Source organism: Pipistrellus kuhlii, unplaced genomic scaffold (genome assembly GCF_014108245.1).
Source record: "Pipistrellus kuhlii isolate mPipKuh1 unplaced genomic scaffold, mPipKuh1.p scaffold_m20_p_4, whole genome shotgun sequence".
In the NCBI taxonomy this organism is placed as follows: domain Eukaryota; kingdom Metazoa; phylum Chordata; class Mammalia; order Chiroptera; family Vespertilionidae; genus Pipistrellus; species Pipistrellus kuhlii.
The window spans coordinates 37,923,141-37,947,070 of record NW_023425540.1 but is presented as its reverse complement, the minus strand read 5'-3'; the positions used below and the strand labels follow the sequence as shown (position 1 = coordinate 37,947,070).

The following is a 23,930-nucleotide window of genomic DNA, read 5'->3' as shown; positions in this document are numbered from 1 at the left end:
CTCTCACTTTACATCCCTTAAGTTTTCATCTATCCCAGGCTAACAGAATGCCTTCAGCAGCTTGAGAACTAGAAGCACTTTCTAGCTCTTTCTTTTCCCTCACCACACTCCCACCAATTTTTGCCAAATGACCCTGTCCTTCCTACCACCATCAGTGAGAGGTCTTTGTATTTGGCTGCCTTTCATTTGTTTCCTGTTCAAAAACTGAACATTAATTTGTTTCTGGAGATGTTCAGAGATATTGGGTCTTGATCTCTCTTACCCATGTTCTTTATCACACTCACTTTCAGACATTCTACTCCTGAAGCAGTTTATGGGGCTCCTCTGTTTTCCTCTCTTTAAATTAACTTCTCCACCCTTAATTGTGTAAGAATCAGAGTTGTCTACCTGTCAGGTAACACATGGAAGTTTCCAGAGTGGCCAAAGTTATGTTATTGACTAACAGAGAAGCGATTTGGGAAAGCAGTCTGTAGAATGCTCACAGCTAACCAGTGTGGTCAAAGCTGGAAGAATGAAGCATGCTAGGGACAATGGGAATCTGGTTGGAGACATAAAAGATTTTTCTTGATGGGTGAGTTACCAAGGATATGATTCAAAGGTCCACATATCTTAGGGAAAAGAGTGACCAGTACAAAAAGAGTGGACTACAGATATTTTTGCCATTTAGTGTTACAGTTCATTCTGATGAGACAGCTTAGGTTCAAAGCAAAATAGAGCTCCCCAGGAATTTCCTGCTGGTGACTTGCTGCCCCCCTCTGGAGAAGTTGGGAACTAAAACTTTTAATCCCTTCCAGTCTGGATCTGTCTCACTGTAGGTCTGCATTGGCATTATTCTCTTACCAGAAGGTGCTTTGCTACAGTGTAATGAAGTATCAGGCCAGTGAGCTTACACTGATTCTGAGTAATGCAAGGATCTTTATTTCCTGACCGGAGGATGAACTCTGTGTTTTGATCCATCTGTCCTGACAGGTTCCACTCCTCTTCTATCTAGAATCCAAGCTAAAGCAGCCTTGGACTAGCAGTTCTTCCTGACCTGGTACCCTGCCTCACTTAGTAATCTTATCCTTAAAAGGGAGAGTTTAGACTTATGATCTCTAAAGTACCTTTAGCTCTGCTTCCATAAAAATATATTTACCAGTGAGAAATGTTTAACATAAATAAACAATGAGTTATTATCAATAAATGAGCCTTCCCTTTTAATGAACAATATTTTTTGGAAATAAAATGAATGCACTTGGTGGATAGGCTGCATTTCAAAAAATTTTCAAAATATGAAATATGCCACTAGGAGGCAGTGTTGACATATAGTTTATTCAAGCACCTCTTCAATAGAATTAATTCCTTTTGAGGGAATGTTTTTCAAATCAAAGGATCTAAGAAAGGTTAGAGGTTACAACGTTTTGTGTGGCAATAAAGTTTTGAAAAGAATATCAAAAGGGCAAGCATCTTACACAGCACTAGGACAATAAATCAAATAAAAAGTTTCTATCCATGAATGAAAAAGCATTATATATTTAATCTGATTTGAGAGTGAGAAATGGTAGATAACAACTTTGTAAAAGAAAAAAAAAATGATTTTGCCCTAGCTGGTTTGTCTCAGTGGATAGAGCATTGGCTCGTGGACTGAAGGGTTCCGGGTTCGATTCTGATCAAGGGAATGTCCCTTGATCAGATTGCAGGCTCAGTTCCTGGCTCCAATCAAGGCTGTGCAGGAGGCAACCAATTGATGGGTCTCTCTCACATCTATATTTCTCTCTCTGAGTCTCTCCCTCTCCCTTCCATGTCTCTAAAAACCAATGGAAAGACCGTTTGGTGTGGCTCAGTAGTTGGGCATCGACCTATGAACCAGAAGGTCATGATTTGATTCCTGGTCAAGGCACATAACTGGGTTGTGGGCTCGATCCCAAGTAAGGTGTGTGTAGGAGGCAGCCAATCAATGATTCTCATCATTGGTGTTTCTATCTCTCTCTTCCTCTCCTTCTCTGAAATAAATTAAAATATGTATTTTAAAAAATCAAAGAAAAAATATCCTTTGGTGAGGATTAACAAAAAAAAAGTGGCATTTTATTCTTCTCTAATTTTATCTTAGTCATATGCAGCCTCTGAGAGTTATGTTGCTTTGGTTCCATTTCTGTGCATTGGGGGGTAAGGGATGAATGGCTAACTATCTTTGTAAGAACATTATAGAAACTTCATTTCCTTTTTAATACTGCTGCCTTCTCTTTTAAAATTCCAGCATACTTGTGAAGAAGGAAAGTATTATTACTTTTTTAATTGATGGATACATTGAGGTATAGAAATTTCATATAGGACTTAGCAAATTATAAAATGAAAGTAATAACCTAATATCACCAAGATAGTCTTATTGCTCTTATGTTTTTAATAGTTGAAGAAATTAAAATTTTTAAACAGCTAACCAATCCAAGGATATTTAGAAAGCAGCATGAACTCTTACCTAATACATGAAGAGTAGATCTGGTTATTCTAATGGTCTTGCATCTTTAGGCTTGGGCTCTCATAAGAGCATAGGTATTATCAGGTAAAAACATATTTATCAATCTAGGAAACCTGAATAGAGTTTAGAGATTTTCTATTTTTTTTCTTTAAATTATCCTTTTATTAAGTTACCGAAGTAATACATGCTTGTTGCTCTTCAGGCATACCTACTGGAGGCATTTAAGTGGATTCAGTTTGGGGTAGAATGGAGAGGGCCTAGATGCCAATCCCTTTCACCCCCTCCCTATTGACTGGTATATTCTTAGCAGTAGAAATGGATCAGCAAAAAGAAAACAACTCTGGAACTCTGAGAGAAGGACTCTGGGCTTTGAATACTTATTGATCAGTGATCTAAAAGTAAACTTAAATAGGAAAGTCCCCATAGCTGAAGTGTCCCATAGCAGTGGTTTTCTAACTATGGGCCAAAACCTATAAATGGATCATAAAATCAATTTGAAGGATCTTGACCAGCATATTTTATTAATAAAACTAGAGGCCTGGTGCACAAAATTCGTGCATGGGGTGGGGGGTGGGGTGTCCCTCAGCTCAGCCTGCACCCTCTCCAATCTGGGACCCCTCAAGGGATGTTAAGCAGGCAATCGGACATCCCTCTCACAATCCAGGACTGCTGGCTCCCAACTGCTCACCTGCCTGCCTTCCTGATTTCCCCTAACCGCTTTTGCCTGCCGGCCTGATCACCCCCTAACCACTCCCATGCCAGCCTGATTGATGTTTAACTGCTCCACTGCCAGCCTGTTTGCCCCCAACTTCCCTCCTCTGCCAGCCTGGCCACCCCTAACTTCCCTCCCCTATAGGATTGATCACCTCCAATTGCCCTCCCTTGCAGACCTGGTCCCTTTCAACTGCCCTCCCTTGCAGGCCTGGTGCCTCCCAACTGCCCTCCCCTGCTGGCCATCTTGTGGTGGCCATCTTATGTCCACATAGGGGCAGGATCTTTGACCACATTGGGGCAGCCATCTTGTGTGTTGGAGTGGTGGTCAATCTGCATATTACTCTTTTATTAGATAGGATAGAGGCCTGGTGCACAGGTGGGGGCCAGCTGGTTTGCCCTGAAGGATGTCCTGAATCAGGGTGGGGGTTCCCTTGGGGTGTGGGGTGGCCTGGACGAGGGGCCTGTGGTGGTTTGCAGCCTGGCCATGCCCTGTGGTGACTCAAGCAGAGGCCCTGGTATCTGGAATTTATTTACCTTCTACAATTGAAACTTTGTAACCTGGAGCAGAGTCAAGCCTCCTGCTTGCTCCATGGCTGCAGCCATTTCTGTTTGGATTTGTTTACCTCCTATAATTGAAACTTTGTAGCCTTGAGTGGAGGCCTAGGCTGGCCAGGGTGTGTGGAAAGCTTGGCTTCCTCTACTGCCAGGGAAACCCAAGCCTCTCAACTGCTCTCTGTGGCTGCAGCCATTTTGGTTGGGGTTAATTTGCATGTTTGCTCTGATTGGCTGGTGGGTGTGGCTTGAGCAGAATGATGGTTAATTTGCTTATTACTCTTTTATTAGGTAGGATAAGATGGAAAGAAATGGAACACAAAATACCAGAATAGACCACACATTTTATTTCAGTGGTTGTATGTTTTGTGCCTTACTGGGTCATTATGTGAAATTGTATTTCTTGCTAAGGGTCATGTTCGAAGGAGCTTGGAAGTCACTTCCCTATATCACTGTTCCTATCTGGTCACTGAGCCATTTATGACAGTTCATGTCTAATCCTCCTCACTAGCCTGCAAGCTTCTTGGAGTGGGGATTAATGTCAGACTTACTCTTCCTTAGCCACAGCGATTTCCTTAATACCTTCTACACAGTGGGTTCTTAGTAAACCTGCTTAAGATTTACTTCATGCTTATTTTGCTTCTAAGGAAACTTCCAAAACATACTTTTAAAATAGTCAAGTGCTATCTGTCATTCTATTTTGTTCAGCTCATAGCAATTTTATGTATAGGCTAGCATTGGTAGGAGCATTGTATTTTAACCATCTTTTCCTTATTTGTAAGAACTATGGCCCAAACATAGAAGAATTCACAAAATTGGGTTCCACTGAGGCTACTACGCAGATTTGTATTTCTGTTTTTCAAAGAGCTCTCTCAGCTGTTGCTCAGTTGTGGCTTCTTTCTGCTGCATCAGCAGGGAGGTTCCTTTGGTTACTCCCCAATTATCCGGCTTTGACATTGAAGGGTTGTACGGCCTGCCTGAGGCTATCCGAAGGTTCTCCCAGTATTCCTTCCTGGCCCTGGGTGAAAAAAACACACATTAGACTTCTCCCTGAGCTGAGCTCTGTGTCACTGAAGTAGAATATCTCTGTGGCGCCCTCTTTGCACTCTTGAGACTATTTATCCATTAAAACACACTTATTAATCTGTACTCAAACTTTTCTCCCTTCAGAATCTATGTGTTTAAAATTATTTTGAATTTTCTCTTTTAACATATGCATAGGGATCAAAAGCTAAGAATCAGAATAGGGATATTTTCTATCCGACTTACCGTACCTCCACAATCATTTCCTCATGACCAGCTGAGCCCACCCACATTTGCTGCTCTTCTCACACCAGCATCACCTCCACTCTCTCACTCTGTGGACCTGCCTCCTCCTCCTTTCTCCACTGTCTCTTCTAGCTCAGGCCTCATCACGTCTGGTATTCTAGCAAAGGCTTCCTCACAGGTTACTTGCTAACTTGAAAATCTTGTCCTGGACCACTTGCCACCTTCCAGGTTCCTCATTGCCATTGGGATGAGGTCATATTTAGCTCATGACCATGAGTAAAGGGTTGCCCCCTCTTTCTGGTTTGTATCTCCTACTAAATTCTGTCTCTGATATTGTCAAACTTCTAGTTTTTCAATATGCCATTCTTTTCCACCTGAGTGCATTCCTATAGGCTCTTTCCTTGTCTGACAGTGTAATTCACCCTTCAAAATTTAGCTTGGGCAGCAGCTCTCTTAAAAACCCTTCATTAACCCCTCTGCCTTTTGCCCCTATGGGCCATTAGCGCACACTCCACAACCTGTGCATATCCTTATCTTTGGACTTTCTATGCCAGTTTGAACTTACCTGTTTATCTCTCTTCACACTAGACTGTTAACTCCTTGAGACAGGGTTGTGCCTTGTCCAGCTTGCTACCTCAGTGTCCACAACAATGTCTGACATAGTTGTGCTCAATTAATGTCAGCTGAACAGAGCAGATCTGCTCCCTCTGCTTTGGGTGCTCACCCTCCACCCCCTTCTCTAGCTCGTCCCTTCTGCTAAAATATCTTTCTTTTAAGGCAAATAGTATTTCTCCTCATTGTTATTTTTCCCCATGCTTCTATTATTAAAGCAGTTACCACAGTATAATACATTGGTTTTTTTATCCATTTTCCCCAGTGTACTGTGAGAATCCCTAAGCCAAAGATCACAGTCTTTCTTTTTTCCCTTCCCTCCCCTTCCCTTTCACTTCTCCTTCCCCTCCCCTTTCTTTTTCTCTCTCCCTTCCCCTTCCCCTTCCCCTTCACCTTCTACTACAGCTTTTCATTTCTCTCCTCCTAGTGCCCTAGACACTGTCTGACATAAAATCTGTTTATTATTCATCTTCTCCATTGGACTGTAAGTTTTGAGGGCAAAGACTTTTTCTACCTTTTTCGTCACTTTATTCCAGGCTCTGAGAATTGTGCTTGGCACAGAACAGGCACTTAATAAGTATTTGTTATACTTAAGTCTTAAACATAAGTTTAAGGTCCACCACATGGATGGTGCTTTCTTAGAGCATGAAATCATACTTCACTGCAACTTACATGACTTACATTCTATATATCTAAAGCCTTCTCTAGAAATTGCTCCATCAGGATGCTTTATAGACATCTCTGTGAGATCATTTAAGGAGAATAACTGACTCTTTATCCTCACACAGCAAATTAGTTATACTCTTTAGGATGACCTCACTTGGACATATTCACAATTAATCTACATGAGTTTGGTTTGGCAAATATAGTTTAAAGGTTCTTACCTGGCTCTAATCCAGGGTTTGGTGTGCATGTCCAAACCACTTCCCCAGCTGCCATGTTTTTCTGAAGCTGGTGGCAAAAAGCCCCTTTCTGGGGCCAGCTCCTCTGCAATCGCTCTGATGTGGTAGGGCTCGAATCCACAGCACCCACCAATGAACCGGACCCCCAGGTTGTAGGCCTCTCTGGCGTATTTTTGAATGTCCCACCTGGTTGCGACTCTGGGCTCCAGGCCTGTAATAAATGACATCATGATTAAATTCTTTCTTACAAAATATTTTAAATGAACAGCCATATTAAGTATGTAATCTTCAATAAATGAGTTAAATAAGTCGTCAATATTTAATTATTAACTTTTTAAAATTGTTAGCTATAATATTTTGTGTCTATATATATAGACACTCCCAAAACACACGAAAAGACTTTATCTTTCTGCTTAGGCTGCAAGAGTGCCCTCAGTTCACTGCATGGTCTCTTCATTCAGATTTGTCATACAGTAGCCCAGTGGTATCTTCCCTCCACCCCCAAACCTGAGCAACATTCAAAATAGGAGAAAAGGATCTTGGAGGCTACCTGGTTCTAACCATCTTAATTTTCTCAACCATCTTAATTTTCTCATCAGAAAATTAAGATCAGGGGAACTAAGGGATTTTGCTAAGGTTACACAACTTAGCAACAGAGCTGGAACCAGTATGAAAATCTTTGCTGATCCTACCTATAAGGGCATCCTTTTTGACTAACCCACAAGTATGACTACTTGGTTGCCTATATAGCTGTTGGTTCAGTTTTTATTTTACATTTGAGTTCAAGTCGTCTTTGTTTGCCGATCCCTTTTCCTTTTCTGACTATCTAATAACAAGAGATTTGTGGCTGCAGGAAGAAAAGCTGGGCGCTAGAGTTGAGGAGATAGGCATACATTTCTTTACTGTGGTACAGCTCTATGGAATGTGTCAAACGAAAAGTCATCAGAGATAGTGTGTAGAACGTCTGTCTTACCAAAGGGGAATTCTGGCAGATCTATGAATCCCTGTTTGCCACAGTCCGGAGTGTGGTAGGCCAAAGGCTGACTCATCAGATGGGCTTTCAGCCCAGCAGCCTGCAGGCCTTCTTTCATGAGCTTCACCGTTTGCAAACTAATTGTGGGGTCAAAATGGCAGTTCACACCAACGATGGAAGCTCCTGCAAGTGGGAAGAACATTTTAGCTTTAGGGATTCACCAAAATACACTCTTACTCAGATGAATTTGGAAGTATAGCATTTGATCCCTGCTCTCTGCAAATCCATCTTACCTTTGAGCAAGAAGGATTGCTAACAGGCAGCAAGCACTTTCTGTGAAAAGTGCTTTGAAGAGTCTAGTATAATTGAAGTGTCATTTATGCACACTTGGCTGTACATCTTTTTTTTTTTTTTTTTAATCATTATTAGAGTGTTTTTTTTAACTTCAAATTTTAGTAGTCAGTTTTTCAGTTTTTGACATTAATATTGCAAGCACAATAACTTTTCAGCACTCCCAGCTGCTAGATTGTACCTGTGTTTACCATACCACTGTCTGAGGAATAAATTGATGTTCCCTTTCATCAGGCCAATGTAGTGATTTTGCTAATCCAGCGTCCAGGAGCAGCAGAGCTGATGCCACAAGCTGTGGTATCCAGTGTTTAGTGGTCCTCCCTGGCCTGGGTCTGCAGTTTGCACTTTATTCTTTTTCTATCAGGCTGCCCTCATGGTCATTCCTTTGAATCAGCTTTTGAAGGGGCACTTGTGACCTCAGTCTTACCAAATCCAGTAATCCTTTCTCTGTTCTCATTTACTCTACCTTTCAGCAGCATTCAATCTATTGGATCCCTCCCTCTTTTATCCCTCCCTCTTTCATCCCTTCCTCTTTCACTCCCCTTCTCTTAGCTTCTGAGAACTTCCCACACTCCTTAAGTGTTGCTCCTCTTGCCCTGGCTGCTTTTTGGGGGTGTTACATGCCCACTCCTCCTCAAGGCTGGACCACTCAACCCTGAGTGTCCCAGGATCGCATCTTCTGCTCTTCACCTACACCTTCTTTTCAGCACCAGGGCCTTCAATACCATCTATATGTAGAACTCCCCTAAATTTCTCTCTCTAACCTGACCTTTCCTTTGGGTTCCAGACTTGTATATTCAAAAGGTTACTTAACATCTTCACTTGGATCTTGATTACTTTTTTTTTTCTTTTGGATGATGTGCTGCCAGGATTTTTCTTTCCTTGACTGACTTCATTATGCTAATTAATTAATCATATGTTAGCTATTTATTGGATGTCTATTAGATAAAAGGGTCCTTGTAATTTTATAACTCAGCACAGGGCTCTCAGGTTTACTCCATGAAAATAAGTTCTATGATCCATTAAGTTAGACAGTAGCTGTTTGCTATATCCCCTTCTTGGACATTGCCAATATACCTGAACATATCAAAGGCTCTGAGAAGTTCTGTAGTAAAGAAACTTGCTTAACTTGGTTTAACATAGCATTTTCTAAATCTATTTGACTACATAACCCTATGACACTCTATAGACTACAAAATGTCAACTGAGGATATTCCAAATAACGAGTATAAATAGAAATTGTGATAGTTCCCAAGAAGATGGAATGATGCTTGCGGTAGGGATGATTATATTCGGGTATGTGGAGGTAGAATTTGAACTAACATTGGAAGATAGACTTATTAGATGGATATTAGATAGATTTATTAGGCAGATATTTATTCAGGACCTACTATGAAATAGGCTCTGTGCTAGGACCTACTATGTAATAGGCACAGAGTACTCAATGCTGAGATGAGAGTACCTGCCCTCTTAGATTTTACAGTTTAATGAGAGAGTCAGACATTAAAGCAATATACAAGTGGGATAAGTGAGAAGTGCTACAAAGGATATAAATAGGGTACAGTGATTTCAAACACTGAACAGAATGATGAGAGAAAGATGAGATGCAAGCTAAGAATCCTTGCTAGTTAACAATGGCGATGATTAAGGTCTCTTCTGATCTTTCTGAAACAAGTTCATTTCCACCACCACCCTCCATTTCTATACCAATCAAAAATTAGTATTATAAAACTTTATTCCTAAATAATTGTTATGGTCAATGACAAATAAAAGTGACTTCCATGAAATATCAGGAACTGGATAAAAATCAGAAATTAAAGAACTAGTTAATCAAAGTCTCTTTACAGAGTGAGTTGGCTCTTCCACTGACACTGAGCTCTTCCTTGGGTTTAACACAAGGCAGATTTGAAAACAATCGGTGTTTTCCTGAATTTAAATGAAATACGACATTAGGAATGAAAATTATATAAGATAAATGAGGTGGTCAGTATTTCATACCAAAGGATTTTTAAAATTTATTATGTCAGTTACAAAAAAGCAAAGCATACCAGTAACTTACAAGAGTGGAAAAACTGGCAAAGAGGGCAACTGGATCTAACAGTTACTAATGTTTAAAGACCTCAACTGGAGATAAGTTTGAAATAAAACACAAATTTTCTGAATGCTCCTTTTGAGTTGCTTAAATTCTTTCCCGTTCCTAATTGTTAAACCTTCAATATAAGCCTACTTGCTCCTTTCAAAAGACTGGTGTGTGTGTGTGTGTGTGTGTGTGTGTGTGTGTGTCTTTTTTTTTTTTTTTTTTTTTTTTTTTACATTTTTCTCTTTAAGACTCAATAATATATCAATAGTCCTAAAAAAAAAAAAAAAGGTAATTAATGGTTTTCCTATTAATAAAAGTAGTATATAGTGATCCACAGATGGACCTGCATTTGTATGTCATTTTAAAAGTCTCACTAATTGCACGCGGATGACAATCCGTCCTCACCTGCTTTGACCAGGCGCACTGCACACTCGCCGGGGGTCACGCCGTGCAGGTCTCCCTCGGGGCCAATGCACATGGTCGCTGCCACGGGCTTTCCGGAGGCTTTCAAGGCTTCGACCGCCCACACGGCCTCTTCAACGTGTTCAAAATACTGGAATACAACAAGTGCTTTTAATCTTGTTTCTCTGGAACAATTTTAAAAGGCATTCTATTGCATAATAATTAAATTAGATGAGTGATTTTCAAACTCTGAGTTTGACATGTTTTGCATACTAAGATTTTGAAACTGAATACCATTAGCATTTTTTTTAAAGCAGAATAGAACAGTGATTTCTCACTGTGAACTGCAGTACAAACATTTGAAAAACACTACATTAGATTAACTGAATCAAATTTAATTAAAGCTCTAAATTGGAAAAAGATTTCAAAACTAAATATTACTATTACTAGTCATGATTAGCACCTAATCTCACGTGGTCCTCATGAAAGCAGTCGGCAGGGAAAATGGACTAAGTGCCCTTGTCTCATCTTTGATCATGTCTTTGTTTACCTCTGCAATCAAGAAGTCCACATTCTTCTTCAGGAAGACCTCTAACTGTTGCTGAAATACTTTTTTAACTTCCATTTCACTCTTGCAGCTGAGGTACGAAGGTGTCTGGCTCACGCCTCCTGCCACCAAAGCGTCTCCCTCATCAGCCACTTGCCGGGCGATGTCACAAGCTGCTTCATTGACTTTCTGCCCCTAAAATGGTGAGTAGATGATACATCTACATTTTTATGTGAAACTGAAACAAAATTATTATTCAAATATCCCCATCTAAAGTTGTATATTACAATAGTGATTTGATTCCAGAGAATGACAGTGATGGAATGGTTCAATGCATTACCAAGCTGAGCAATTTACAATGACAATAACATCAATAATAGTGTTGAAAACAAAATAAACCCAATGGTGGTATCTAGGACGTCACATTATACCAAAGATCTATGAGAGGGTAAAAGTCTTTACATAAAAAGATCTGGTATCTTCCAATGCCAAAGTTGCACTTAGAAGAATAGTGGTAATAAGAATGATCATTTGTCTTTAAGACAAATAAAATAAAATTCAATTAAAGTGTCTATAGAAGCCAAAACCGGTTTGGCTCAATGGATAGAGCATCGACTTGGGGTCTGAAGGGACCTGGGTTCGATTCTGGTCAAGGGCATGTACCTTGGTTGCGGGCATATCCCCAGTACTGGGTGTGCAGGAGGCAGCTGATTGATGACTCTCTCTCTCTCCGATGTTTCTAACTCTCTATCTCTCTCCCTTCCTCTCTGTACAAAATCAATAAAATATATTTAAAAAAAATAAAGTGACTACAGAATTCATGTCTTTCTGTATGTTCTCAATTAACAGATAAATGTAACATGAGTGAGGTCTTTTCTAATTACTTAGACATTAAAAATGAACACATCCTCAAGAAACCCCAGTGCTGTAGGTCACAGAGACCCATGAAATTTTGAAACTGTCTTTTCATAGTAGAGATGAAGAGATTGCCCCCTTGATAGGGTAGGTATTACACAATTCATTGTAGCAGAGTCAGGAAGATTCCAGGTTCACTGACTTCTTGTACCTATGACTTTTATCCTATACTATAACATATTTAAAAAAACTGATGATGAAAAAAGTTATAAGGATACCCACTCAGGAGCCTGAAATAATCATTAATCATTAAATATCTTTCTGCCACTTTGGGGAACTCCAGATCAAACCCAAGTATTATGCGCACATATTTCATTGTTGTATTATTTAAAACTAGTGGCCCAGTGCATGACATTCATGCACTAGATGGGAGGTCCCTCAGCCCAGTCTGCTCCCTCTCACAGTAGGGGACCCCTTGGGGGATGTCCACCTGGCTGGCTTAGTCCTGTTCCCCGCAGGAAGCAGGCCTAAACTGGCAGGTGGACATCTCCTGAGGGGTCCTTAGTGCTGATGCAAGGCGGGAGAGGCTCCTGCCACCGCCCTTGCACTCACCAGCCTTGAGCCCGGCTTCTGGCTGAGCGTCACTCTCCCTGTGGGAGCGCACTGACCACCAGGGGGCAGCTCCTGCATTGAGCATCTGTCCCTCGGTGATCAATGTGTGTCATAGCAACTGGTGTTCTCTCATCTGGTCAATTTGCATATTAGGGTTTTATTATATAGGATTAAACCAAACTCTGCAGAGGCTCAACGTTTTTCTCTGTCAGAACTTTGCTGATGATGTGTGTCTTTTGCACTCTTTTGAAAATGCCGTGTAAGGTTTACTCACAGATATTTTCTCTGCCACATAGTTTCCCCTGTTCTCCAGCTTGTCTTCACTTGCATAAAAGGTGAAGGTCTGCATGACATTGGATCCAGCTCTGAGGAATTCTCGGTGAAGCTGGCGAACTGGGAGATTCAATAAGAAAGGCATTAATTGCTATCAGTTTATTAACCCAGGTTCTAAGATAAATATGAAAACATCTTAAATTCCTGGTTGCTTGGCATTCATGCCTCCTGTGGGATAATTGAGAGGTGGATCTGGGATCTCTTGCTAGGAAGAAGAGATTTCTACCATGGAGTGGGGTGAAGAAAAGAGGGAGGTCTCAGAGAGGGGGAATCATTTCAGCATTTTTGCCAGGTGACGAGGTAGGGAAGGGCATTCTTTACTGAGGGTACAGCCTGAGCAAAGACAAGGATACAGAAACAAGCGTAGTCTTTGGGGAACAGCAGGTAGTCTGAGCCCCTGGAGTTGAGGATGTGTTGGAGAAGTGGCAGTAGGTGCATTTGGGAAGGTGGACTGGGCAGACTGTATGAATGGCATAGCACACCATCCCAAGGAGTCTAGGCTCCAGACCACAAATGTTGGGGCAAAACCAACAGCTGGTAAGCAATGGAGTGATGTGATTAGCTCAGCGTTTCTGAAAAATGAGTGGGATGAGAATTGGAGCAAAGAATTGGAGAATTCCCAAACATGTCCATGACGAATGCCAAAAAGCAAAGCTTTCACAGGTTAGAGGAAACATGATAAAAAAAATTTCCCATGTAACAAAGTGTATTCAAGTTAAAGAATTATATAACCTTTGCTCTAAAATAGTGATCCTAACCCCTGGTTGCCCAGTAGATGCCCTGTAAGCTTTTAAAAGTTTATGAATGTGAGGGTAATCCCACAGTATTCTGATTTAATTGGTTTGGGGCCAACCACAGATTTTTTTTTTTTTTTTTTTTTTTTTTTTAAGGTTCCCTAACTAATTCTTATTTCCAGTCTTGAGAACCACCACCATTCCTAGAGAGTGGGAAATGCTCATTTTATAAAATGGTAGATTTAGCTGGTATTTGCGTTGTCAGGGGAATTAACTGGGCAAAGTAAGAAATCAGCGATCTAGTACTACCCTCTGACATTTATTTTGAAATTCCAGAGGCCTATAAAATCTAAAGGTCTGGAAGCAACTGCCCTGGAAGCCAGGAAGTTAGTAGGACACTGGAATTCTTAGCCCTCAGGGGCTAAGACTGGAGAGAGAGATGAGTCTGGCATCTTTGCATCCCAGGTGCCTAGTAGACCACAGAGAACATAGTTTTGGTTTTTAAACGAACAGGTAAGTGAGGCAAAGAAGCTCTTGAATTTCAGAAAATGGGTTTCTAAGCTTGAAGCCAAATCTTTGTTTTTAAATCATGAAAACTTTAGTTCTCAATGGGAATTTAAAAGGATGCTTAAATTAAGGGGTTTGTACTTATTTTAATTAGCAACAGAAGCAATTAGAAGCATCTTCTGTGGAGTCCCCATGCATGAATCATGAGCTGCTGCAGCTGGAGCAGGGGTGCAGAGCCTGTAGGCCAGGTGCCTGTACACCAGAGCCACACGGCTTATAAACAGGAAGCCCCCCTCCCCCCCAGATCGTCCTTGGGTGTATTCCAGAGGCTCTGCAAAAACAAATCCTGGAATGGTGTGCAAATTGTTTGTGTAGCTGTACATTCACAATGCAGAGAGTCCATACACTTTTATCAGATTTTCCACAGGGCAGTGGCCCAACTCATTATTCTTAGTTGATTAGATTGAACCACCATGCTTCTTAAAATTGAAGTGCTTCTCAAAATGTACCCACACAGAGACTCACTGGGGATCAATTATGAATTCAGATGCCCCAAGCCCCTCCAGATCCAGCAAACCCTAATTCCTCGGTGAATTCAATGTTGATTCCGCTGGGTACAAGAACCACAACTTCTGACATGAACTTCAGTAGGAGAATTAGTCTGGTAATTTCTGGGTATCTTTTCAATTTCTATTTTCTGTTTTCTTTCATCCAAAAACTCCTGCATCTTCCTTCTCTAACAAATAATTGGGTGTGACCAGTCTCTAGGACAAGGACACAACCTGTACTAATTAATTATATTCATGTTATGGCTTTAAGCTCTTCGTTACATTAGTTTTATCTTAGCATCATAGAAGCTAAATGCTACCCAGTCTCTTGACTAAGTTGCTGAGTGGGTATCCTTTAAAATTCTTACATCCTCGCCATTTTTTAATGTGGCACTGCGTGTAGGGGGAAAGATCTTAGGCACAAGAGGTCAGTGAACCTGGAATCTTCCTGACTCAGCTACAGTGAACTGTGTGATGTCGGGCAAGCCATTTACCCACCCCATTAAGGCAGCAATTTCTTTAACTCTACAAGGCAAAGGGAGTTTCAAAATTCCATGAGTCTGTGTGCCCTACAGCACTGGGGTTTCTTGAGGACAAATGTCCATTTTTAATGTCTAAATAATTAGAAAAGACCTTACTTGTGATACATTTGTCTGTTAATTGAGAAAATACAGCAAGACATGAATTCTGTAGTCACTTTAATTAAAATTTATTCTTATTAACCATAAATGCAAATCATCATCATTATCACCACTATTTGCTAGGTAGCCTTCTATGTGCCTCACAGGACATCAGGTGTATTTAGTGTTTTGAGGAAATTAAAGGTGTTGAAAGAATGCATGCTCTGAAAGAGAGCAGTGGTCAGCTTTCATGCTATTTTATGTAAAGGACTGTGTGTACCTGCAGGTGCTTTTCTAAATTAAGCTGGGTGATAGCTAGACTTGAGGTAGGCCCTGAAAAGCTTCCCAGAAAACTGGACTACACCTGAAAAAAAAAAAAAAAAAAAAAAAAAAAAATATATATATATATATATATATATATATATATATTAGGGAATCCCCTTTCTTTTTTTTAAAATATATTTTTTATTGATTTTGTACAGAGAGGAAGGGAGAGAGATAGAGAGTTAGAAACATCGATGAGAGAGAGTCATCAATCAGCTGCCTCTTGCACACCCCCTACTGGGGACATGCCCACAACCAAGGTACATGCCCTTGACCGGAATCGAACCCGGGACCCTTCAGTCCCCAAGCCGACACTCTATCCATTGAGCCAAACCAGTCTTGGCACACCTGAAATATTTTTATATGTACCTGGGCTTCACTTTTTTGTGCTGGAAATGGTGAGAAAGGGAAAGTTATTCTACAGGTCTATAATTCCTTACCCAAGGCATTCTGGGACTAAATGCATCTTGGAATCCAGAATTTTGGGGATTTTAGAAAGTAATTATAGTATACAGTATATGCTATATATTATCTAACACTCTCATTAGTGCCCCCCCCCAAACACATTAATACTTATTTTACATCAAAATATATGACTAAGTACATTAAAGGGAATACAGTTATAAATATCCTCACATTAGTGCAGGTCACATTTTGCCTCCAAATGATTTTGCTGCAAATTTATTATCCCACTGAAGAAATACTGCAAAATTTTATTTGACCTTTTAGAGTTTGCTGTGGAATTCCAAAGACTTGCATTTCTCAAGTAAATTTACAAGGGTAATATCTAACTATGCTCTGTGCATATATAACTGGGAGACATTATCTATATACATATAAACTCCCTCAGCTTCCATCCCACCTCCCTCTTAACCATAAAAGATTTGTGATTAAAAAAAGTAAGTGAGAATAGGTGTATGGGTATAGGTGCAGGATAGGTAGATAGTCAAATTTAAATAGGGTGGGCTAGTATACAATGCAGTTAACTAGTTGGCACCTATACAGTGGAGGAGGGCCTATCTGCAAGGCTATGATTGATATTGTACCATGTACCATTTAACTTAAAGTGGTTAAGGAGGGAAGGTGGACATATGCAGGCGAATGGGTAATAAGCACTAAAGTGGGAGGGAAGAAGGACTGAGGGCTTTGATGAGATTGGGGTGTGGCAGTGTAAGAGTCAGTGAGCAGAAAAGATAGGTGGCCAAGGAGTGAGTTCTGGTAATTGAGATTTCAGAGATGGACAGCTATTGATGATGGCAAGGTCTAGGAGTGGGCTGCTGAGAGGGTGGGTGGAGGAAGAGTTCAGTTGGAGATGAGGAGGAGATCAAGGCACTAGCAGAGGGAGTGCTAAGTGGATTATCTGTATGGACACTGAAGTCACCTAGAGAGGTGAGGGAGAGAGGGACAGAGGAAGGCAGAGAGCCAGGTACTAGACTTACCCACAGTGAGGGTCAGAACCAAGTGGTAAACATAGGTGACAGTAATATAGAGGACTGTTTTGCTTACTCAACATGTGGATCCATATTTACATATGTAGCACAGTGCCCAGCAGGCATTAGTAAATATTTGGAAAATGTGGCATGAATGCATCTGTTTGATGGTATGCACCTAGACTTGAGTCAATATAGTGCTCTTTTATAAAAAAGTTTAAATAGAGCAAGGCTGGGGAACCTTTTTTTCTGACAAGGGCCATTTGGATATTTATAGCATATAAAATTATCAACTTAAAAATTAGCCTGCTGTATTTGGTCAAACATTTAATTAACTCACCCCTAATGCCTTGGAAGGGCCAGACCAAATGATTTTGCAGGCCTTACATGGCCTGCGGGCTGGATGTTTCCACCCCTGAAAGGCACCAACCTGCTTCTGGGTGCTCCACAGCAGCTTCCGGGGTCCAGGGTCCTGCCTTCACATAGCCCCTCTTCTCCAGGGCAAAGACAAATCCTCCATCTCCAATCACAACCTCTCCAGAGTTTAAACGTTCAAGGATGCCCTGAAATTACAGATGGGGAAGAGGGGGTGTAAGGAGCTACTTGAGTTTTTTAGACAATTTTCTATCTTTAATTTTAGATAACTTATCTTTAACTTTTGCTGTCATATTCTTGAGAAATGTTATTTCTTTAGAATTCTAAGGAAGTACAATGTAAGTTTATAAATTCATGGTACTGTCTATAAGGCAAACAGCCAACATGCTCATATAATGAAAATTTGTGTATGCATGTGTCAGGGGTGGTGGTCTTTCAGGACACGTTAAAGTGTTTTGAAGAATGTGGGAGGATGTTATGTTTGAAGAAATACCTGAAGAAGGATTAAATAAAGAGGATTTGTTGTAAATCCTCAAATGAAAACTTAAGCACACATTCTTAAAATGGTGAAGGCATTTTGAAGACTGAAAAGTTAGAAGGCACTTGATAAAGACATAAAAGAATACAACCTCAAAGGTGGTCAAATCCCTTAAAGTCTTCTATCTTTGGTGTTAATACTCAGTTTCTGCAATAGCAGCTACTTTATGCTGTCCAAGAGGTTATGAGCATGCGTGTTACACTCTATAAGTGCAACATGACAAGAACAGGAGAAAGACAAGTAAATAAAGTATTTGTAAACTGATTTCCAGCCCAGTCTCCATACTATTCCAATAATTTACAGTACTATGTAATAATTACCCAGACATTATTGTTTAATAGATATATTTTGAACGGAATATTTTTTCTTTATTTTTAATTTTTTAAAATATAGTTTTATTGATTTCAGAGAAGGGAGTAGGAGAAAGTGATAGAAATATCAATGTTGAAAGATAACCATCTATTGGCTGCCTCCTGCACACCTTCTGTTGAGGATTGAGCCCAGAACCTGGGCATGTGCTCTGACTGGAATTGAACTGTGCCCTCTTGTTTCATAGGTAGGGTGACCAGATCGTCCTGCTTTTGGCAGAACAGTCCAGATTTTTAACAATTTTTCCCGCGTCCCACAGCATTTTAAAAAAAGGCTTGATTTTTGGAAAGATTGGAAAGATTCTTTACAAAATTCAGGAATTTTTTAAAATGCTGCGGGACGCGGGAAAAGTTGTTTAAAATCTGGACTGTCCCGCCAAAATCGGGAAGATCTGTTTACCTTATTCATAGGTCAACACTCAACCACTGAGCTACACCAGCTTGCTGACCTGAATATTTTTAAAGGGCTTTGTAAATTAGAAAGTAATTTTCTAGTGTAACTATTTCTTTTTAATTTAAAAGAATCATAGACTTTAACAATAAAAATACCTGCATTCAATTTAGGTCATTTCCCCTGGTTTTATAAATGAAGCATTAAGGCCCAGAATCTAAGAATTTACACAAAGTCTGCCAGGTGGGGAGTATAAGGCCTCCTGATCTTTTATTCGTAAGTGGTATCTACATTCAATTTTAAATGGGGGTGTGGAGGGTTGGACAGCCCTGAAAAGACTATGAAAAAAATAAGTTGGTATGCACTTACCTATTGTGTTCCTATTTATTACCAATAACAGTGGGTAAAACAAATGCCGATGAAACAAGGGTTACATAAATTTGGTGAGGCCGTTCATAAAATTTTGCATCCCAAGTCCTGGCCACCTTATTTTAATCCTCTTCCCCTCCACTGCCTATCCAGTGCCATCTGGTCAGCTAGTGCTCAGAGAGAAGACACAACTAACATTTTCAATTTAAAGCAGTAAAATAGAAGGATCATGCTATATGTTTCCTAATGTCCCTTCCAGCTAGAAAAATTTTCAAGCATAAAAATGCACAAGATAACAGACCACTACAACAATACAGAATTGATCACATGTAATTTTGAAATCCAAATATGTCACGAGTTCAATGTACCCAAATGCCATATCTTAACACAACTTTATGACCCAATTAACAATATAAATATATGTGTATATATATATTTGTGTATATGTGTGTGTGTGTGTGTGTGTGTGTGTGTATTACTAGTCAGAGCAGTTATATAAAAACACAAGCAAAAATCAAATAAATGAGAGATGACTTGCTACTAACTTTCATTTGATTGAAATAACTCATGATATTTCTGTTCAGTCACTTAGCAATTCTCATTGAACATGCGTGTGTTTTCAAATTCTAGTACTACAAATATTTAAATACAAAGCATAGCTAAGAATTTAATATTTTCTGGTGGAGTGCTTAATGGTGATTCCATTACCATGTTGTTCATTAATTGATTGAACAATTACATCTGGAAAAACAATGTCTTAGATTCTAATACATTTGTTAATTACCTGGACTTCAGACATTTTTGTTCCAAAGCTAAACAGCTTTTTTTTTTTAAAAAGTGGAATGTGCTATGAAAAAATTCTCAAGATATGGACATTTTAATGATGTTGATTCTACTAATCCATGAACATGGTATATTCTTCAGCTTGTTTATATATCTTCTTTTATCTCTTTTTTCAACATTCTGGAGTTTTTCAAGTATAGGTCTTATATCTCCTTGGTTAAGTTTATTCCCAAGAATCTTAAGTTTTTTGTTGCAATGGTAAATGGTATTGTTTTCATTTCTCTTTCTGAGAGTTTATTATTAGTGTATAAAAATGCTATCACTTTCTGGGTATTAATTTTATATGCTGCTACATTGCCGAATTCATTTATTATATTGAGCAGATTTTTGGCGGAGTGTTTAGGGTTTTCTATGTACAATATCATGTCATTTGTGAAATATGATAGTTTTACTTCCTGCTTTCCAATTTGGATGCCTTTTATTTCTTCCTGACTGACCACTGTGGCTAGTAAGTCTATTACTATGTTGAATAAGAGTGATGAAAGCAGACATCCCTGTCTTGCCCTTACTCTTAGGGAAAGTGTTTTTAGTTTTTGCCCATTGAGTATGATGTTGGCTGTAGGTTTGTCATATATGACTCTTACCATTTGCAACAGCTTGAATGGACCTAGGGAGTATTATGCTAAGCAAAATAAGCCAATAAGAGAAAGATAACTTATCACATGCTCTCACTTGTATGTGGAATCTCATGAACAAAATAAAGTGATGAACAAAATAGATCCAGAGACACAGAAGCATGGAACAGACTGAGGAACTTCAGAAGAAAGGTAGAGGAGGGGGAGGAGAGATTAACCAGGAAATTATATGCAGTCATGGACATAGACAAAAGAGTGATGAAGGCCTGAGAGGGGCCGGTGCAGGGAGAAGGGGTCAATGGGAAATAAAACAAAGGGGACATTTGTAATACTTTCAACCATAAAGATACGTTTTAAAAATTTATAAAATTCTCAAGATATTGTTTTGTGAGAAAGTATTGCAAAACAGTATCTGTAATATCAGACCATTTTTGTATACTAGTAAAAGTTCATATTTGCCTAGACAGCAAACTAGCAGGATATACACTAAAATGAAGCTGATGATGTTCATAAGTCTTTTCCAAGCTGTTTTCAATGAATATGTTAGCTTTGTAACATATAATTTTAAACTCAAAAGTATAGACATAATATTGTCTATGTTTTAACACTGGCATATACATGAAAATAAGGTTCCAAAGAAACTTTTTTTTTTCCATTTTATGTCTATCTTCTGCTTATATAATTCTTTAAAGATAATCCTTTAAAATGCTTCCTTTTCTGAGTTTGCAGTTGGTTAGAATCTATGGCTATGAGAATGGAGCCAAACTAAAAACAAAACAAAACAAAACAAAACATTTTTTAAAATCTCTATAGGAACCATCCTTTCCAGCCTACATCAACTATTCATTTAGTAGATATATGAATTGGCAAAGATTCTCAACCTAATTTGCCTCTCAACATCTTCAGCATTTATTAATGCTGCATGGCATTTAACATTTATAGGTGAGTTAGCCTTTTCTTTTGTGGAGGTCGAGGGGGGACGGCTGGCAATGAGAAGATGAGAATGGTCCTGCCCTCATGGTCCTCACAGCTAAGCAGGTACAGTTGGCCTTGTGCTTTGACAACTAAAGGTCAAATATATTCCCTCTCCCTGTATCCTTTTCTTTCCTTCCACCCAGCCATAGTCTTGAGGTCGGTCTCCATCCATCTACCACCAAACTAGAGGAGCCTGAACCAGAACACTGGTCCAACAAGAGAAGATATGTGCTTGTTATTAATCAGGCGCTGGAGATGCTGTTTTAAAAATTTTAGTAACAGCCCTTCCACTGTATCTTATGGCCTCTGCGCCCATTTTTGCCCATTTCGAGGCCCTCCTGGTGCACTTGGGTCTTCATTGCTGAAACCAAACCTCCTGGGGCAGGGAACACGCCCACCAGCCTTTTACGGAGGCCTGCCCGCTGCTTGGGAAGCTGCCTTGCTGAGGTGACGCGAAGTGGTGATCGAGATTGTTCTCCCAAATGGGTGAAAACAGCGAGAAGTAAAATTGTCCATTGAAGTAAAACGTACCATTATCCAACGAGGCTGCAAATATAACCGCGAAGGAGGGAGGTACCCGGAGACCTCACAGTGGGGGAGGCGCGTGCTGGAAACTGTCAGAGCCTGCGCCCGCGCCCGTGCCAGCCTGTGGGGCCGGGCCGGGGTGCAGAGGGGCGAACGTGCACGCAGCGTTGGTGGCAGAGACTGCGGGAGAGCAGACACACAGGAACCCCGGGAGGGAAGTCCCGCCTGTGAGCCTGGAGCTCTCCTCTGGGCGAGTGCAAGCAGGACTCAGAATGGTGGGGAGTCTCAGAGCTCAGGGGCGCCCTCGAGTAGGGTGACAAGAGATCTAGGGAGAGCCTTGGGTGTGAGCAGGAATGAGGGTCTTGCAGAAGTTCTGGGAGCATCTTCTCACAGCTGGGCTCGGGCTCCAGGACGGACAAGAGCGCTCTGGGTTCCCCAAGACTCACCTTTTTGGCCTTCTTCCCCCCAATGGGTGCCATCTTCGTGGTGTCCGGACTGAAACTCGGCACGGATTAGACCTGCGAGGCCTGTGTGTGTCCTCCTGCGAAGCCCAGAGCTGCCCCACGCCTGCAGCCGGGATCCTCTTTATACTCGCTGCTCCGGTGTGGGATGGTTTCCCCAGCCTCCTGGCGGTCCAACTGCCGCCTCAGGCAGGAACACGCCCACCGGCCTTTTATTGAGGAGGTGATTGAGATTGTTCTCCCAAGTGGGTGAAAACAGCAAGAAGTAAAATAAGAAAAAATAAATAATGATGATGAGGTCACCACGCCCCCAGGCTTCCAATTACCTGCTTACAGTTCCTCTTTGCCCTTCGTGGGCCCCTGATGCTGATTCACTCCTCCCTTGCCTGGGATCATGCACCATTATTTACATAAGCCACCTGTCAAGGACCCTGCAGATTCCATTCATGCCCAAATATTTGTCCAAGGCCAGGGTACAAGATTACTGGGTGAGGAGGCTTTGCCCTGGAAGTCAGCCTGAGTGTCATGTGTGATATTCGGCCTGCGGTTACATAACGGAACCCAGATACAGCTTTTTGCAGAAAGATCCCATACAACCCTGAATTAGTGGGTATGTTTAAAACTACCTTCTCTCTTTATATCCAAACATGCCTTGCAGTTTCTAATACAGGCGTTTTTAATAAAAATATATTTGCAATGTTTAACCAGGTCAGACTTTTAGCATTTACCCATGATAGTGGAAATGTACTTTAGAGACTTCAAAGTTCAGAGAAAATACTATGTATAAAAACATATAGACTGGTAACAGTAGTTATCTGTTCATGTGGAATTAGGGCTTGCTTTTATTTTATTCGTTATGTTTTACTCTACTTTCCAAAATGTCTTTATAATAACACATTATTTTAAAAATAATTAGAACATTACTTTTTAAAATGTACAACCAGAGAGTAAGTAGCCTAGAAAACAACTAAAAAGCCTGAAACCAAGTACACACTCTTACCCAAAATAAAAGCACAGGAGTAAATTTTGCATATGGGACAACAGTCTCCATTTCAACATATGCAAAGAAGAACATTACTATAGCAAATGATGAATCAGTGCACATTTAATTGTTAAACAATGTGTACTTGATATATAACTGAGAAAGTAGAAAAGTCCTTTTGTTTCTGATAATGGTCAAGTTTAAAATGGGGGGGGAAGGAAAGAAAGGATGACGGATGAGTTACATGTAATATAAATAATCTAATATTTCACCTGCCCAGCACGAGTGAGAAATGAAGTAATGTCATCCTTCATAGTAACTAGATTTTTGACCATTAAAGCATTGGAGTATGCAAGTAGGTACTAGTTTAGTTGGTTAATGTATTAATTACATATAGGAGGAACCTGGTGAGTATTGGTGAGATGAGCATTGAGCCCAGCTCAGGCTGCAGGAAGCAGCCACAGTGGTAGGTATCAGGTGCTAGGGTGCGGTATCAGGGCTCTGACAAGAAAAGCTGAAAACAGACATTCTCAATTTCACAATTCATCCAAACTCAGGAAAACTTAGAAGAGATTTTAGATAAACAGCATTTAATTTAAAAATAAGTTATTCATTTTAATAGATAATGTAGATACACATGGCAAAATGTTTAAGTCTTTCAAGGCTGCTGTTCCCAGTACAAGTCTTCCTTGAAGGTAACAACTCTTG

At 40.2% G+C, this 23,930-nt stretch overlaps 1 protein-coding gene across 1 annotated transcript; it reads right to left on the bottom strand.

The window, feature by feature from the left end:
* Positions 1 to 4,045: 4,045 nt before the first annotated feature.
* BHMT (betaine--homocysteine S-methyltransferase) lies at positions 4,046 to 22,416 on the bottom strand. Its single transcript, XM_036410391.2, has 8 exons — positions 22,226 to 22,416; positions 17,251 to 17,383; positions 12,599 to 12,717; positions 10,861 to 11,052; positions 10,314 to 10,461; positions 7,478 to 7,660; positions 6,487 to 6,715; positions 4,046 to 4,739 (listed from the first exon to the last, which is right to left on the bottom strand). Exons 1-8 carry the CDS (start codon positions 22,256 to 22,258, stop codon positions 4,556 to 4,558), a joined length of 1,221 nt encoding a protein of 406 aa, XP_036266284.1. The 5' UTR covers positions 22,259 to 22,416; the 3' UTR covers positions 4,046 to 4,555.
* Positions 22,417 to 23,930: the final 1,514 nt, after the last annotated feature.

Bases quoted from the DNA above. Each gene is read 5' to 3' on its own strand.
- BHMT (XM_036410391.2), bottom strand. From the start codon at position 22,258: ATGGCACCCATTGGGGGGAAGAAGGCCAAAAAG. The intron at 6,716-7,477 runs GTAAGACAGACG...CATTTATTACAG, and splicing joins TCTGCCAGAATTCCCCTTTG to GCCTGGAGCCCAGAGTCGCA. The intron at 4,740-6,486 runs GTAAGAACCTTT...TTTTTCACCCAG, and splicing joins AAACCCTGGATTAGAGCCAG to GGCCAGGAAGGAATACTGGG.